The 18,749-nt window shown below is 44.3% G+C and overlaps 3 protein-coding genes across 7 annotated transcripts in view; 2 read left to right on the top strand and 1 right to left on the bottom strand.

Annotated features, from left to right (window-relative positions):
• LOC144986915 (uncharacterized) overlaps positions 1-9,186 on the top strand; it is a 52,549-nt gene extending 43,363 nt beyond the window's left edge. For both annotated transcript variants that reach the window (XM_078935635.1, XM_078935640.1), the window contains exon 3: positions 7,167-9,186. In XM_078935635.1, coding sequence (XP_078791761.1) covers positions 7,167-8,743 — 1,577 coding nt within the window. In that variant the 3' untranslated portion in view covers positions 8,744-9,186. The remainder of the gene's footprint in view (positions 1-7,166) is intronic.
• The window catches only part of LOC144986719 (NLR family CARD domain-containing protein 3-like), a 674,722-nt gene that overhangs the window by 261,701 nt on the left and 394,272 nt on the right, over positions 1-18,749 (top strand). The gene's annotated exons all lie outside the window — the stretch shown is intronic.
• LOC144987779 (uncharacterized) overlaps positions 1-18,749 on the bottom strand; it is a 149,000-nt gene that overhangs the window by 94,425 nt on the left and 35,826 nt on the right. The window lies entirely within an intron of this gene.

Here is an 18,749-nt window from a genome sequence, read left to right on the forward strand (position 1 = left end):
GGGGGAGGGGTGTGTGTACTAAGGGGGGTGCAGTTAAAATTGGCGGGTAGGGCACTGAGGGGACATCTCCTGATTACTCACAGTGATGTCCCCTCACCCTCCCCACCAACGGGCCCTAAATGTCTAAGGTGCGATTAAAATTGGCAGGTAGGGTGCTAGGAGGACATCCGCTGCTTGCTGGCAGTGATGTCCAAGCACCCCCCCCCCCACCACCACCACCACCAAGGGCCCTACATGTTTAAGGTGCAAATAAAACCGAAAGAGGGGGGGCCTACTCCATACGGCAACCATGGGAGGGGTACCACTGCCAAGTAGCCCCCCCCCCCCCCCCCCCCCCCCCCCTCAAGGCGCATCGCAGGCTAAACCCCCCACCCCTTCACCCTAATATAAGGTTATATGAGGAAGGGGGTAGGTTGGGGACAGCTGGTAGACTGTCTCCCCGGTGGTTTAACAGCCGTCCCCAAGCCTCCCCCCAGCAGAGGGGCCAGGCCACCCCACCCCAGGGACCCCATCCCCCGAGGCGCCGACACCCCAGGCCCAGCACCACCCACCCCACACAGAGAGAGAGGAGCCAGAAAGCGACACCACCCCGGAGCAAGCCCAGCCCCCCCACCCCCCCAAGCGCCGGCCCTAGAAGAGCTCTGGTTAGGCCTCGACAGGACCGAGGCAGCCAACTGGCCGGGGCAACCGCCTCCGCATCTCCCTCGTGAGGGGTGAAAGAGAGGGGAGAGCCAGCAGGGCGAGACCGGAGCGGCGCTTTTCACAGGGCGTCAGCAGAGCAGCTGGTTGGTCCCATATGAGCTCCAAAGCTTTCTCTCAGCGAAACACCATCTATGCGTGATGTAAACCAGAGCAGTAGTGACACACGATCGAAATGACCGTTTACATGAACAACGATCGGATATACGATCGGTATAACCCACCTATCTCGATCGGAAAGAAATTTTGATCCGAACGAGTCTGATCGGGGCAGAGCATTCCCAACGGTACGTTTACATGATGCATTTTCTTTCCGATCAGGCGTTCATTCCGATTACTTTTGCCCATGTAAACGCGGCTACTGAGAGAAAGCTTTGGAGCGCATACGGGACCGACAAGCTGCTCTGCGGAGGCCCTGTGAAAAGCGCTGCTCCGCTCTCGCCTGGCTGGTTCTCTGCCTCTCCCTTCTCTTACACCCCTCACGAGGGAGATGCGGGGCAAGAGCGCTTCGGTCCACTGGCACCCGAGCTCCGGGCTCGGATGCCAGTGGACCAAGTGATCAGAGCAGCCGGATAACTTTGTATGTGGGTGAAGGAGGATGCGTTGTTACGTGTTGTGCATTTTGTTGTTTTGTTATGTGTGGGAGAATTCAGACTGCGAGCTGTCCCGCCGCTCTGGGTTAGCGGCTGCAGGACTCAGGAGGAACCGTGTTCAAACAGAGCTCAAGTCGCTGGCTCACAGGAAGTATTAAAATATGCTGATAATTATATCAGAGGGTTGGTTGTTACCTTTTGTTTTTTCTTTTTCAGTTTTGTTGTGTTTTTGTCATTTTTGTTGTTATTATTTTTTCTGTGCTACTTCTTCTGTAAAGTTTATTAATATCAGAGTATTGGGGCCAGAATCACTTCACTCAAACATAGGATATGCTGGGTCCTAATGCCCCACCAGCTCCTGGAGGAGCCTTACGGTTTGTTAGTTGGAATGTGAAGGGATTGAATTCTCCAATTAAAAGAAAGAAGGTCATCAGTCATTTAAAACAGCTAAACACAAAGATTGCATTCTTGCAGGAAACTCATCTGAAAGCAGCTGATCACTTGAAGATGCGATTTGGGTGGGTTGGGCAACTTTATCACTCATCATTTAACAGTAAAGCCAGAGGTGTGGCTGTTCTTGTCCATAAATCAGTTCCATTTTCTGTTACTGAGGTAATATCAGACCCCAATGGCCGTTACATTATAGTTTCAGGCAGAATTTGTGGTAAGAGTCTCACATTAGTGAATGTCTACGGTCCAAACTTTGACAGTGAGGAATTTTTAAGAAACTTTTCCTTTCCATTCCTAATTTAAACAACAGTCAGCTTGTAATGGGAGGTGATTTTAACTGTTGCCTTAACCCAACACTGGATCGTTCCTCATCTAAGCCCTATTCTGTGTCCAAATCCTCTAAAGCCATACAACTGTTCATGTCACAATATGGTGTCACAGATGTCTGGCGTCATTTTAATCCAAATGTTAAGCATTTCTCCTTTTTCTCGCCGGTGCACAGTTTTTTCTCTAGAATAGATTTTTTCCTCATTGATAATAATTTGCTCTCTGCTGTCAATTACTGCGAATACACCCCCATAGTAATATCAGACCATTCACCTGTTACCCTTGATATTTCCCCCCCAGGCAACTCTTTGTCACGGTCTCCATGGCGCTTTAACCCACTGCTTCTCAAAGACACAGACTTTGTTCAGTTTATTAGTGAAAGTATAGACCTTTACATTTTTACTAACAATACACCAGATGCATCTGCAATTTCAATTTGGGAAGCATGTAAAGCATTTCTGAGAGGGGAAATAATATCATACAGTGCCTATAAAAATAAGATAGCCTCACAAAAGAGCCGTGATCTTTATTCTGTCATATCAGAACTGCAAAATAAATGTGCAGAATCCCCCAGTGCTGATCTATCTAAGAAATTGCTTATAAAAAAAGGCAGAATTTGACTCGATAGCCACCGACGAGGCAGTCCAATTAATACTCAGGACCCGTTATAGCTATTAAGAGTTTGGGGATAAGCCTAATAAAATACTCTCACACCAGATTAGACAGTCAACAGCAGCTCAAAATATTACCGAACTCTCTACCTCTGATGGACTCATACTTAATCCTCAAACTATCAATGACACATTTAGGGATTTTTTATTCTGCTCTATACACTTCTGAATGTTTTCCTGATGAAAAATGTTATGAAGATTTCTTTTCACATCTTAATATTCCGACAGTTGAAGCAGATGTAGCTGCTCAATTGGATAAGCCTTTCACTGCTGAAGAACTAAAGAACGCTGTCATGTCTATGCAGAGTGGGAAAAGCCCCGGACCGGATGGGTTCCCATCTGAATTTTTTAAGGTTTTTTTGGATAAATTATCCCCTCTAATGCTAAACATGTTACAGACTTCAGCTGATATTGGTGCTTTACCGGCAACTTTGCGACAGGCCACAATCTCGCTTATCCTAAAGAAGGATAAAGATCCCAGATGCTGCAGCAGTTATAGGCCTATATCTCTGCTGTGTGCAGATGTTAAAATTTTAGCAAAACTGCTAGCAAAACGCTTAGAGCCGATAATGCCCACATTAATCAGTCCTGACCAAACTGGCTTTATTAAAACCAGACATTCATATCACAACATTAGGCGGCTTATGAATATTTTATACTGCACCTCTTCAACTGGCACCCCTGAAATGGTCATCTCTATGGATGCTGAAAAGGCTTTTGATCGGGTTGAGTGGTCTTACTTGTTTTATACTCTGAGACGCTTTGGCTTTGGCTCTAAATTCCTGTCATGGATCAAATTACTGTACACATCGCCTATGGCACGTGTTCGCACTAATAACGACTACTCAGAATACTTCCCCTTGGGCCGTGGAACTAGACAGGGCTGTCCTCTTTCTCCTCTTTTATTTGCGCTAGCCATTGAACCACTTGCGGCGGCCATTAGAACTAGCTCTATGTGTGGTATCTTGAGGGGCGGTGTAGATCATAAAGTAGCCTTATATGCAGATGACCTTTTATTATTTATTTCAGATCCAACTGTCTCCATGCCATCAGTTTTAGCTCTGCTGCGGGAGTTTGGTCAGATCTCTGGTTACAAATTAAACTTAAATAAAAGTGAACTTTTTCCCATCAATCCGGAGGCCATGGCCTACCCCCCCTCAGACTTACCTTTTAAAATCTCTCCATCTGTCATTAGGTATCTAGGCGTTCAAGTGACTAAGGAATTTTCTGATCTTTTCAAAACCAACTTTATCCCATTACTGGATCAAATTAATTGTGACTTACAGCGCTGGTCTATGCTGCCATTATCCCTTGCAGGCAGAATAAGCTGCATTAAAATGAATGTGCTGCCTAAATTTCTTTATTTTTTTCAATGCCTACCAGTATTTATCCCAAATCAATTTTTTAGGTCCCTTGACAACTCTATTGCCCAATTTCTATGGGGAAAAAAGCCTCCAAGGATGAGAAAAACCATATTACAGAAAAGCAAAGATAATGGTGGCCTCTCCTTACCAAACTTTTTATTTTATTATTGGGCTGCAAATATCAGAACAATATTATTTTGGTGTCATAGTCACATTGTTAAGCCAGTCTGGTCACTAATAGAGGAATCATCTTGTACTTTTGCCTCTGCTACTTTATTCTCTCTTCTGTGTCTGCCTGTTTTTCTCTCACATCTTATACCGATAACATCATAGTTAAGCATTGTTTAAAGATATGGACTCAACTTAAACAGCACCTTGGAATTCAAAAAATCTCTCTCATGTCCCCACTCCATCTTAACCCTTTGTTTCCTCCATCATCTACAGATAAGACTTTTGCCCTGTGGAGAAGTCGTGGCTTAGTTTCAGTTTACATAGATGGAACTTTAGCTCCGTTTGAGTTATTAGCTAAAAACTTTAATCTGCCCAACACTCATTTCTTTAGGTATCTGCAGGCTCGTCATTTTATCTGTCGTCATTTCCCTGACCCTTCCAGTACCCCAACAGCCACTATGATTGACACTCTCATGGGGATCAACCCCTCTCTGAAGGGTACAATATCAAAAATTTATAACTTTTTACTCTCCACCCTTGCTTCGTCATCTGACCAGCTACGTGCGACTTGGTCAGAAGAGCTTCATGTAGACATAAATGATGATCAGTGGAGATCTGTGCTAGGGCGAATTCACTCCTCATCAATATGCGCCCGGCACTGTATCATTCAATATAAGGTGGTTCATAGAGCTCATTGGTCTAGAAGCAGACTTGCCAGAGTTTTTCCAGGCACTGATCCTAACTGTGTAAAATGTAATCTAGGCCCTGCAAATCTTACTCATATGTTTTTGACATGCCCGTCGCTTTCTGACTTCTGGGACTCTGTATTTGATTCTTTATCCTCTGTCTGTAACGTCAAAGTACACCGTTCCCCAATGACAGCCCTTTTTGGTATACTTCCGGACAATCACTCTCTCCCTCCTTGGTTAGAGGACCTTATTGCCTTTCTGACATTACTTGCCCGTCGGACTATCTTGATGCACTGGAAAGACCTTCGCCCACCCACTCACTCAAAGTGGAAAAAAGACTCTCTTTCTTTTATTAAGCTGGAAAAAATCAGACATTGTTTAAATGGTACTACATGTAGATTCTCTGAAATTTGGTCACCTTTCTTGGAGCATGTGATGTCCTTGACCTTGGAAACGACCCAGTGAACTTTTGGGTACATTAATAGTTGTGAGTTGTGCAGTGTCTCTGCTGTTTCCAGATTGGTAGCACAGTATATTGTTTTATGGTTTGTAAGATTTTGTTTATTCATTTGTGTACTTTTTTTTTTCTTCTTTGTAATTGTGGTTTTGAATTGTTTGTTTGTTTGTGTTTTCTTATTTTGAAAAATTTATAAATAAATCACACATAAAAAAAAAACAGAGCTCAAGTCGCTGGCTCACAGAGCGGCTTTGGGGCGGTGTGTGAACTTTTCAAAACCAAAATAAATGTCGTTCAGTCCGACTCCTTAGAAACTGTTCAAACAATCACGAGGATTTGTGTTTCCAGCTGTGTCCCGACAAAAAAAAGACTGATGTTATTCCCAAACATTTACGTGCAGCCAAGATGCAGATAGCAGAGTTTTCCTGCATGGTCCTGGATTTTGTGTCCATCATCAGGCTAATGTTGTTAGCCTGTGTTTATAACCTGTCTTAACCCTTCTTCCAGCTTAATTCTTCCACAAAAAAGCACTGACCACACGGATTAAATATAACGATGAGCGAACAGGTGCTTCATAATATTCATAACATTAATAAAAAGCCCGTTTGGAAGATCATCTCGTATATTACGGAGCTGCTGTATAAATGTATGTGGCAGCAGTTTGTTTACAACAGGACGCATCTCCTTTTCCGGGAATTTTTTAACAACGTTAGTTCTAATCGGAAAAGGTTTTCTTTGCCCATGTGCACGGGTGAATTTTAACCCGACCATTGATCCGATCAAGATATTTTCCCATGTAACCGCGGCTGCTGATTTGAGGTTGTAACTATAGTGAACACATGCAAATGGTAATTTGTCAGTTGTGATTTTATTTGTCATACTTTACAGCTGAAGAATTCTACACACAGATGCAGACATTTGGTTTGCCACATTCTATTTTACAAGTTCTCACATCAAATCTTTAAGCTCGTCCATTTTGACACATTTTTACCGCCTGTGCTGCCAGCATCACCTCCAGGTTAACACACACACATAAACACACCCACCAACACCACCACAGGCAAGTTTCTGAACCCGATTGATGGTCCTGGAGGTGATTTCTAAATAAAATAAGTACAATAACAGACATGTGAATATAACTTTATGAGCAGCATATTCCTAATATTACACAGCTGGTGTTGTGCTGAAAAAAGCCTCAAAGACTGTGTCAAACATTTACTATAGATGCCTGCATCTTTACTGTCAATAATGGCAAGAATCCAAAACTTTCTATTTGTTTTCAGACTGTTTTCCTTTTTATAATTTCATATAACAATTAATTGCCTGGAGACAGAATCAGGTTAAAAGTACATTTTCTGTCAATCTCACCGTCCCCTTTCTAGTAAATCTGTCTTATTTATCTCAGCATGATTTAATTTGAGTATACAGTTATATAACATTAAAGACCTGTTTGTACCATATATGAATTACTTCTCTGCAATTTAATTTCCTTTAAAAAAAAAGAAAATCACTGTATTTAAAACACTGTAAAACTATGAAATTAATTAAATCAGTAGGGGTAGGATTATATAAGATTGCCTCTTGCCACTCCTTTTCAAGCAATAAATCAAACTCTACTTATACTTTAGTTAATGATAACTGTTTAATTAAGTATTTAATTAATTATTTAATTAAGTATTAAGTATGTATTTAATCAAGCAAATGTGATTTAAGTGACGTTTTTATTTATTTTCTATCTTTTCCAGAACCTCCACAGATTCAAGAGGAACCAGTGGAACTCTGCATCAATCAGGAGGAAGATCAGCTTGATCTGAAGCAGGAGACTGATACCTTGATGGAGATTCCTACTTATGAGGAAGATGAGAACAGTGAAGCAGATCTAAAGAATCACCAGAGCTTTAATGTAACTGATGGTCAGGATGAAGAAGGAAACCAACATGAAGAATCAACATCAACTACAGATGAAAAGACAGACCCACAGAACAGAGATCAGAGGAAGAGAAGACACAAAAGTCATGTCCAAAGTGTGGACAGCTCTCACATGTCAGCAGGTCAGTGTGACTCCGATGCTAGAAAAAATCCCAAGAAGACAAATCTTGGAAAGAAATACAAACAATCTCCAAAAAAAGAGAAACTTTCCTCTATCAGGTCTGGTAAAAACTCAAGAATAATTACTAACCCGTCTGACTACATGGAAACTGGGTCTGATGAAAGATGTTATATCTGTAAAGAATGTGGTAAAAGCTTTTGCAACAAATCCCTGTTCAGAATTCATATAATAATCCATGCAGAAGATAAGAGATTTTCTTGTAAAGAATGTGATAAAAGCTTTTGTCGCAGATCTTATCTCAAAAGACATATGAGAATTCACACAGGAGAAAAGCCTTTTTCTTGTAAAGAATGTAAAAAAAGTTATAGTCAAATATCTCATCTCAACGTACACATGAGAAGTCACACAGGAGAAAGGCCTTTTTCTTGTAAAGAATGTAAAAAACGTTATAGTCAAATATCTCATCTCAACGTACACATGAGAAGTCACACAGGAGAAAGGCCTTTTTCTTGTAAAGAATGTAAAAAATGTTTTAATTTCACATCTCATCTCAAAACACACATGAGAATTCACACAGGAGAAAGGCCTTTTTCTTGTAAAGAATGTAAAAAAAGTTTTAATTACAAATCTGCTCTCAAAATACACATGAGAACACACACAGGAGAAAAGCCTGTTTCTTGTAAAGAATGTAAAAAAAGTTTTTGTGATGTATCTTCTCTCAACAAACACATGAGAACTCACACAGGAGAAAGGCCTTTTTCTTGTAAAGAATGTAAAAAAAGTTTTAGTCAACTATCTCATCTCAACGTACACATGAGAACTCACACAGGAGAAAGACCTTTTTCTTGTAACGAATGTAAAAAATGTTTTAATTACACATCTACTCTCAACAAACACATAAGAACTCACACAGGAGAAAGGTCTTTTTCTTGTAAAGAATGTAAAAAAAGTTTTAGTCAACTATCTCATCTCAACGAACACATGAGAACTCACACAGGAGAAAAGCCTTTTTCTTGTAAAGAATGTAAAAAAGGTTTTTATGATGTATCTTCTCTCAACAAACACATGAGAACTCACACAGGAGAAAAGCCTTTTTCTTGTAAAGAATGTAAAAAAAGTTTTAGTCAACTATCTCATCTCAACGTACACATGAGAACTCACACAGGAGAAAAGCCTTTTTTTTGTAAAGAATGTAAAAAAGGTTTTAATGATTTATCTAATCTCAAAAGACACATGAGAACTCACAAAACTTTCTCTTTACAAACAATGTAATAAAGGAGTTAGTGTAAACTCTTAATTCTAAACTTTTCTGATAAGAGGTCGACACCTCAACCTCTGAACCACAGTCAAAGACTTTATTTTACACGAGGGAAAAATCTGATGGCCTCCATACCATATTGATGAAGTAACTTCATTAGAGGGAGACACAAGTAACTATTTAAATGTAGAAATGAAGTTTTATACAAATGTATTGTTATAATATGATATTCTTACTTTCCAGGAATTCTTTTTAGGTTTTCATCTTTACATCAAAAGCAAAAAAGTAATGGATCAATACATTTGAATCTTTGTGTAATGATATTCGACAAAGAGTTTTACTGCTCACAAAATATGTACAACTTTTTCACAAAATGAATTGTTTTAGATGTACCTGCAAATAAAAATGAGTTGTTTTCTTTGAGTCATTAAAGGCAAATTCTTGAATGTCTTCATAATGGTTGAAACATTTTTTATACATCTTTAATTCTAACAGTTTTAATGTGATCAGTGAACATTTAATAAATATATATTTAAACATAAAGGAGTGACTACATTATATACTTTGTTAGGTCAAGTAATAGGGGTGTAACAGTACAGGTAGTTGTACCAAACAGTGGTATGGCACTTTTGGTTCGGTTCATCTTTGTACCATTTCGGTTTTTACATTTTATTTATTTTGTTTCCCCCAATGTGTTAACTTTGCGCCAAGACAGAACTAATGTTAACCGCGAGTTTTCGCCGAGACGCCATTAGGTGACAGTTAGCATGTCAACCATAGCACTATGGCTAATGCAGACGCGAGACAGAACTTGAGGACCCACCCATCTCCTTACGCTCTCCTTTGTGGGAACACTTTTGATTTGTTGTGAGCATCCATGAAGGGAAAAGACAGTTGGATAAGTCGAACACCGTCTGCCGACATTGTTTCACCAAGATCGCGTACGCTGCTGTAAAACATCTAATCTGCTAACGCACTTAAGACGGCATCACCGGATTGTCTGTAATTAGTAATGACTGAACTGTGTCGGGTGGTCCCGCCGGGAAGTAATGCAGAGGCACCAAGGTGAGTGGGTTCTTTCTTAATTCAAGAACTTTGAGCTCTTCACTAGCTCCACGCAGGGCCACAAGAGGTCGTGTCACCTCCGTCTCACTCCACGTTTTTACTTCCTGTGATGCTCCTTTTAAATGAAGAGCCCCTCCGATTGGGCGTGGCTCTTCATCAGCTTCCAGGTGGCACCACATGAATCAGTTTTAAATATAAAATAAATACTTGATGTGGGCCCCATCGGCATATGACAGTGCCACACCGTCACATCATCCCCCTCCTCTGAGAGATTGACGATGTGCTGCAATCCAGTCCAGCCGTCCGCCACCATGCTGGTACCACGCCGATCCACGCTCTGCCTCACCTGACCGCACGATATTGCCACAATTGCTCAACGCAGTGCCACATCAGCACACGACACCTCCATCACGCTCCACCTTTTCACTTCCTGTGACACTTCCTTTTAACCTATACGGTGTGGGCCCCATTACCACCTGACGGTGCCACACCATCACAAACTGTTTTGCAAAGTCTTTCAGATGCCGGTGAAAAAGGTAACCAAAAGTTGGACGAGTTAGCAAGCTAACAAGCTAGCGTGCTAGCTCATGATGAAGCCAAGAGGAGAAAGGTTGCTTATGTTTCTGTAATTACTTTATTATTGTGGTGAAATATGATCTTTCAGCCTATTGATATGATATTATCATTGTGTTTTACAGTGTTTGTAGTCCTGTTATTTTTATCTCCTTTTTTATTTGCAACGTCTAAGATGGCTGATTCTAAATCTTTACAAATATAGCAGAGTGTGGTAAAAATGCACTTGGGAGCAATGTTGTATTGCTCTGAAATGCAGAACAATGTTGGATTTTAAGTTTTCTAACCAAAATAAAGTCTAAAGCTTACTGACATAAATTCTAAGAAAAAAAAAACACGTGCTTTGACACAGGGGCTTTATCTCCAGTGTTTACATTCTTGTTTTCCAGTAACTATTCAAGAGTTGACACAATCCCAGCAGATTCTAATGTGGAGAAAGCAGCCTCACACTGAGATGCAGCGCTGCACAGTAGGGACGTGATTACGTAATCACCTTGAATCAGCTGATTCTGCAGCACAGAAAAGAGGCTTTGTTACAGTATATCAGGATGACCCAAATGAAGGACCAGACTCCAACGTTGAGGGAAGATCCAGAACTCTTTTAATTAAAAAAACACCATATTTGGTGGTTAAAACTCCACTAAAATAACCAAGTGGGTATTCCAGGAAGCATGTTTAAACTAGCCTGACTTTAACCCTGAACTCTGGCTGAAATCCACCTGAACTTGCTTACTCTGGGTATGTCGGCTCCAAAAGACCGGATATGAGTTAGCGTAAATTACGCTGGACTTGGTAACCCTGGGTTAATGCACGTGCACGTCATGTACATAAAGACATTCTCAATGGATCGCAGATTTCTGGAAAATGAAAGAGAGCGCTCCGTCTCATTGAGATGGAGTCTGAGATTTTAATGACGGCATATGAAGATTATAAACCAGGGGTTTCAAACATACGGCCCGCGGGCCGTATCCGGCCCACTAGGTGGTTTAGTCCGACCCACACATGCAGAGAAAAAATCATAAGGATGTTTAAAAAAGAAAGCAAGTTTCTAGTCCATTCCTGCTGGCGAGTTATGATTTTTTAAAGAAATAACCTAAATGCGCAACCTGGGGGGGAGCAAGGGAAAAGCTTAACTGTTGAAACAACATAACTCTGCATGTGCCAAAAACGAAACCTAACAGCTCTGTGTTTGGGTAGGCAGTAGTTTGGTTCCCTGTGATCTTCACCACTGAAGGATGATCAGTAGTGACACCCTGATGACAAATAGTGGAATCATCCAAAAGGATGAAAACAGTCCTCCAAGCAGACGTCAGATTGAAAAGCTCATCAAAGAACACATCCAACTAGCCAATCAGCAAAGCACTGACAAGCTGGACTTGTGCTCTCCTTCAGTGAAGAACCTCCTCCTGCTGCTCCTTCATCTTTAGCTCTGACTTTGGAAGTCTTAGCTCCTCCTCCTCACCATCACTGTGACTGTTGACGTCTTCCAACTCCTCCAGAAAGCTGTTTTCTGATGAAGCTCTAACATGTCCTCCCTGTTGCTGCTTGCTGGCTTAGCTTCCACTGTGTGAAGCCGCGCTTCTAACTACTCCAGCCAGGCCTCCAAGTATAACACAAGACTACACTTAACACACCTACCGGTAACTTTACTAAAAGAGGCAGGATCCTCACTAAACATATGGCACATGGAGCAGGAGAGAGGGGGAAAGGTGGAAGGAGTGGTGGCCATGCTTGGCTCTAAGCTAAGGCTAGCGGTGTTTAGCTAAAGAGAAGTGGTTTATTTAGCAAACTGAGAAAAGTGAACAGCAAGCGGTTTAACAGTAGTGTATTCACTATTAAAAGGTGCTAGATGTGAATATTAATCCAGATAACACTTAAAGTAAGCAATAGTAGTCAGGCTAAGGCCAAACAAGAGGACAGCAGTCAAACATGACCAGCACTGGAGTACGCTCACCCGGAAATTACGTCACAGGAAATTCGTAAGTCCCCCGATGAATGCATAGCAGTGAAAGCGGATTGTGTTTATGAAAGATACAACTAAGGGAGGGAGAAGGTAAATGATGAATAGCAGGGGCCCTAGGACAGAGTCTTGGGGCATACCTGTGGTAATTGGAACTGTGGGAGAGGTGAATTACTTTAATTGGATGAATTGCGTGCGGCCTGAAAGATAGGAATGGAACCCGCTGAGGGGAAAGTCAGTGATGCCCATGGTTGAAAGTCTTTTCAGAAAGATGGGGTGAGAGATTGTCTCAAAGGCTGTAGTCTGATTGAGTAGAAGGAGGATGGAAGCTAAACCAGAGTCAGCAGCGGGTCGAAGGTTGCTGTTAATTTTAAGGAGGGCTGTTTCTGTACTGTGGAATTGATGGGAGCCAGACTGGAGTTGTTCAAATAAATTACTGGAAGAGAAGTGGGTGTGGAGTTGTGAGGCGACAGTTTTTTCAAGGATTTTTGTAATAAATGGAACATTAGAGATTAGGCGGAAGTCATTGAGATTTGTGGGATCAGAACCTGTTATTTTCAGTATGGGGGTGACTGCTGCTGTTTTGAGAACAGTAAGGAACAGTTCCAGTCTTAAGGGAAGCGTGAATGATACAAGTAATGAGGGGGATAAAGACGGAGAGTAGCCTTGGCCAGAGCAGTGGGAATTGGGTCAAGTTAGCATGAGGAGGTTTTGGTTTTTCTAATGAGTTTAGTGATTTGCTCAACTGATGGTAGATAAAATGATGAGAATAGAAGAGCTGGTGCAGTTTCATTTTGACTTGAATTGGATTGAAGTTGTTGAATATCATGGATTTTTGAAGAGAAGTAAGATGTTAGGGCAGGGGTGTCCAATTCCAGGAATCAAGGGCCGGTGTCCTATGTTTTCCAATCAACCTGCCGTTGAATCTCCTTATTAGCTAAACACACCTGATCCAAGTAACAGTAACTGCTCAACAGCAGATGAGGCAGGGTTTGTAGAAAACCAACAAGTTGCCAGCCCTCGGGTGTTACAGAAATCAGAGGAGTACAAATGAGGAGGAAGTGAATTCTAGCAGGTTGTTGCACATGAAAGGATGGAAAATAGGGCCTTTGAGTTGCCTTTAGTGGAATTTATCAAACCGGAGAAATATTTTGTTTTGGTCTTGGAGATAGAGTCTTTGTATTGGATGATATGGTTATAATACATGTCCTTGTGAATATTGAGCCCAGTTTTCTTGTAGAGTCGTTATAGTTGACAACCTTTAGCTTTGAGTTATCTGACGATTTGAGTAAACCAGGGTGCAGAAACGTTTAATGAAAAAGACCTTGTTTTGAGTGGGGTGAGAATGTCTAGAAAATTATGGAGGTTATAATATATTATCCAACACACAATGTGAAAATAATTAAAATACAACATTGTTTTATTTCTCGGCGGTGAAGAGGCCATTTGATATTTTCTGCATTTTGGTTATTAACTGCACTGTTTATCTGATTTGTTACACATTGGTATTTGTTGATCATTTTATTTTAGGGTAAACTTACACCAGAAAATATCAATAAGAAAACCAATAAGGTACCAGAGTGAAAAGCAGCAGATTAAGAAGAGTTAATAGATCAAATCTTAACGATACTTATACCATGGTCCGGGTGAATACCATATTCTGATTGGCGGCTGGGTATGAGTTAAAACCTGATAACTGCACGGTGAAAAAAGAAGTTCCGGTCACCTAGCATAAATGCTTTGGATCACTGCGCCGGCTTCTTGAAAACAACCTTTTGCCATCGGCGGTTTCCCCGGCCGGTTGGCTGCCTCGGTCCCGTCGAGGCCTGACCAGAGCTCTTCTAGGGCTGGCGTTTGGGGGTGGGGGCCTGGGCTTGCTCCGGGGGGGGCCAACGCTTTCTGGCTCCTCTCTCTCTGTGTGGGGGGGGTGGTGCTGGGCCTGGGGTGTCGGCGCCTCCGGGGGTGGGGCCCCTGGGCTGGGTGGGCCTGGCCCCCTTGTTGGGGGGGGGGGGGGGGGGGGACAGCTGTTTGACCACCGGGGGACAGTCTATCAGCTGTCCCCAACTTACCCCCTTCCTCATATAACCTCATAACAGGGTGAAGGGGTGGGGGTCTTAGCCTGCGATGAGCCTTGGGGGGGGGGTTTACTAGGCAGTGGCCCCCCTCCTATGGTTGCCGTATGGAGTGGGCCCCCCCTCTTTTGGTTTTATTTCTACCTTAAACATGTAGGGCCCTTGGTAGGGGGGTGCTTGGACATCACTGCCAGCAAGCAGCAGATGTCCTCCTAGCACCCTACCCGCCAATTTTAACCGCACCTTAGACATTTAGGGCCCCTTGGTGGGGAGGGTGAGGGGACGTCACTGTGAGTAATCAGGAGATGTCCCCTTAGTGCCCTACCCGCCAATTTTAACTGCACCCCCCTTAGTACATACACCCCTCCCCCCTCAATATATACATCCCAACATAAACACACACACATGCACACACACACTCTCTCAAACACACATACACGCACACACATTTTGCAAGGAAGGTGGGACCTGGGACCATCTGTCCCCTGCCTCTTCCCTGGTGGGGGGTGCGGGCCCCTTTGCAACGGCGGCCGTGTCCCCGGGGTGCCGGCTTCCTGGGCCCGGCGGTGCTCTCTCCGCGCGGTGGGGGGGTTCACATTACATCTGAGCCGGGGGTGTTCATGTCCCTGGGGGGTGGGTTCTGGTCCTTGCTCCTGAGTGCTGGGCCCCGCCAAATTTCCAACTGTGGCCGAGCCTGGTCGGGCCATATTTACAACACCCCTTGTGGGCCCTCTTTTTTCCCCGGGGTTCCCCCCTCCTGGGCGGGGGCGGCGGGCCCCTGCCTCGCTCCTCCCTGGACCAACCGTGGGCCGGGCGGATGGCTGCCTGGAGTGCGGAGCGGGTCTCCCTTGGGGGGTCCTGGCTCGTACCTGGGGTTGGGGCGGGGGAATGCCCGGAACTCCTGGGTGGTGGTGGGGTGCTCGTCTGGGGCTGTGGGCGTCCTTCTCCGGTGGGGCCCTGCGTTGGGTTCTCCCGGCGCGGCGGGGGGGCTGCTCTCCTGGTTGGGCTGGGGCGGCGCTCTCTTTCCCTCCGTGCCTCCCTGCTCTCTGGCTCTGGGGGCCTTGCGGCGGCCCTGCTGGCCCTGGCCTGGGTGGCGGGCTTGGTCGCCCGGGCGGCGGTTGTTCCCTGCCGGTTCCCGTGTGGCGTTGGGGGGATTCCGGCTGCCGCTGCTGGTGCGGTGGGGGTCTTGGGGTGGGGATGGCTGGGCACTCTCCCTCCTTCTTTTCACGTTCCACCATCCATTTTAGAAGAACATAAACACTCACCTGGGCACAGGTGTTAGCTCACCTTTGCACTAACAGTTTGCATGACTGAATGACTGAAATATTTCACATTAGTTGGATTTATGGCATAAGTATGCGTGTGAACACTATCTGTTTTGTGTACATGTCGACAGGTGGACATTTTTGCAACTAACAGGTGTGTTTATAACATTTGAGTGTGTGTGTGGACAGGCTCCGCCCTTTTTGTTCTACATTTGAACCTTACCGTAATGATTAACAACCAGTAAACTTGTTGCTTTACGCTGCTTCATGGTCTTACCCCCCTTCCCCTCCTATTATCACCCCCTACCCCCCCTCTCTCTAACGTCCCTCTCTCTTCTTCCCCTCTTTCCTTTTCCGTCCGGTCCAACACCAAAGATTTTCAGACATGTTTGAAATTAATAAAGTTTGGCCTCAATTACAAAATAGCGACTCATCGCATTTTGGGCAGACACTCGGCAGAATTGCAGGTTACTCCCCTAGGGCGGGTCAGTTAATTAACCCACCTGCTTAGCGTCCTATTTAAGTCAGGTGTACAATTGTTCATTCTCTCTTACCTTCAGCGCTCATTCTTTGCAGTTCCCTGTGCTCGCTGTTCTCTTTTCACTGTCCCACCGGTCCTTGTCGGATCTTGTTTGGATCTTCATCCTTTTCGCAGCGGCGCTGCGTTCCTCTTCGCCGATTCTCCGTGTTCGTTGTTCTCCTTCTGCGTCTTGGTGTCCTCCCCCATTCTTCTGTTTGTTGGTTCCCCCCTTCTTACGGGGGGGGGGGGGGGACATCCGTCTCCCCGCGTATGCCCCTGTGTTTCGGCTTCCGGCTCGTGGCTCGTCTTCGGATCCGCGGCTCTCGTGTCGCGTGCCTGCGTGTCGCGTTGCGTGTCTACGGAGCAGTGTCCTGCCTCAGTCTGTGGCGTTCGATCGGGAGATGTCTCGGCGTTTTTGGGTGCCGTAGTCGCCGGAATGCTTGGTGAGCGGCGTGCGTTGGCTTCGGCTTCTGTGCTGTGTTTTCTTCCGGGTTTTCCTGCTGTCGCTGTCGTCTGTGACGTCACGCTCCTAAGGACCCTGGGACTTGCAGTTCTCTATAAGGCACAGTGCGTTTTCAGACTCTGGTCCGGTTTCTGCTGTCTGGGCCATTATTCAGTGGCGGCTATTTGTTTTGCTTTCTTTGAAGCTGTGTACAATTGCTAGTTGACCTGTATTTGGATGGGTTGGTTTATTGGTAGGTCTCTTTAGTGTGAGGGGGAGAGGAGGTAAAGTGGCGAGTGTTCCCCTGGCTTTCGGCGGAACTAAATTCTGCCCTGTTGTGTGTGCGTCTGTCAGTTTGCGCGTGGCCTGTCCACTCACGCACACTGGTGTTTTGTTTTGTTTTTTGTTTTTTTGGCGTTCTGGTTGTGTCTTCTTTGGTTGTTTGGGGATTTGTCGTGGGGGTTCATGATGGGCTTTTCCCAGGGGCCGTTTCTGTTTTGGATCGGCACTAAGGTGACACCCGGACGTTCATGTCGACGCGATTGTGTGGGAACTGTCGCGCCTCGGTTCCTCCGCTTTGATTTTGGCATCGGCGGCTTTTTTCCTCGTGTTCCTTCTGATTTTCTTTTTCGCTCGGCTGACTATGCCATCTCTATAAGTTGTTCTGTCAGACACTCGTTTTGGATTTCGGTTCCGCTTTATTCAAGGAAGACGGATGGGTCTCCGCCATCCGGATCATTTGTTTCTGCTCGGATCTTGGTTTTGATGCGCGCCTCTCTGTCCCTATGTAATCTTCGTGTTATGCTGCACGTCGTTCATCCTGTCTTTGGAGTATCCGGACGTCCTTGGTTACTTCATTTCAGTGGTCTGTGCTTTGTTTCCACCTATTCCAGCACCTCTATTATCGGATGCAAGAATCAAATCCGGCCGAGCCGCACTCCGTTGCTACGTGCGATGTTGACCTTCCTCATCTACAATCTCTTTGGTTCTCGGTTATACTTCCCAGTGCCTGCTCCTCCGTGACCTTCCGCAGGTGCGTCCCTTTGGAACTTTTGAAGGTTACTTCTCTTACCACTGGTGTACATAAAATTTGGTGTTAAGATTTTGTGCAGGTTCTGTATTTCACTGTCACTTCTCTGTTGGAATTTTTGATTATGGTGGTTTCCATTGTGCGATGACTCCACAATGGGACTTTTTCTTAACTTCTACCGAATTTCGCTTCTCAGTATTGTTCTTTTAAAAGCAGTGTTATTCCATTTTGTCTCAAGCATTTTAAAACTGATCAGTTTCTGGGTTATTTGTATGTTCTTTGCCAAGACTAATACTGGTTTTGTCTTTATCTATGCATCGCATCCTGAGCCTGCGAACGCCTACTCCCCGGTCAGCTGCTCCATTTCTGCCGATTGTCACCCCTGCATTCCCTGGTCTGGTGCTGCAACGATGACTGCTCAACGCACCTATTGCTGCACTGAAAGTGAAGAGGTGGTGGACCTCCTCTGCGTTCCAAGGACATTTCTGGCTTGAATCAATCTATGTCAGCGGCGGAATGAGTGTGAAATTCTTGGATTATAAATGTTGAAAGAAAATTGTCAGGTGGAAGCCTAAAAAAATTAAGGACGTTCTGGGTTTGTATTGGTATGCGATGGAGCTACAAAATTGGTTCGTAAGTTCATTTATATGTTAGTGTAATGGAACTCGACTTCATGGAGGTTTGAGGGCGTTTAATTGGTATGCCAAATGGGAGAACTTTGTGGCCGTTAGGCTCGTTGTGGAATTGTCGTTGGGAGTTCGTAATAATGGAAGTTACTAAGCCTGCGTGAGTAGCATGCCTAATGGATGTTGTGGCGTCGAGCCCGTCATAGTGTGATGGCAGCTTAGATTAATGGATGTTACTGAGCTTGTGTGAATATTATGCCAGATGAAATGTTTATGGCCGTTAACCCCGTCATAGTATGAGATGGAAGCTTCGTATATGGGGTTATTTCAGCATGGCATAGAATGTCATGTATTGGATGTAAGTTTGTGTCATCCTAGGGTCGTTCATGGCGGCTAAAATTGTAGTTCCGCACAGCGTTTTGCGGACGTGGGCTTTACGTTCTAAAATCAGGTATGAGTACTTCTTC

Source organism: Oryzias latipes, chromosome 2 (assembly GCF_053564925.1).
Source record: "Oryzias latipes strain Hd-rR chromosome 2, Olatipes_Hd-rR_3.1".
In the NCBI taxonomy this organism is placed as follows: domain Eukaryota; kingdom Metazoa; phylum Chordata; class Actinopteri; order Beloniformes; family Adrianichthyidae; genus Oryzias; species Oryzias latipes.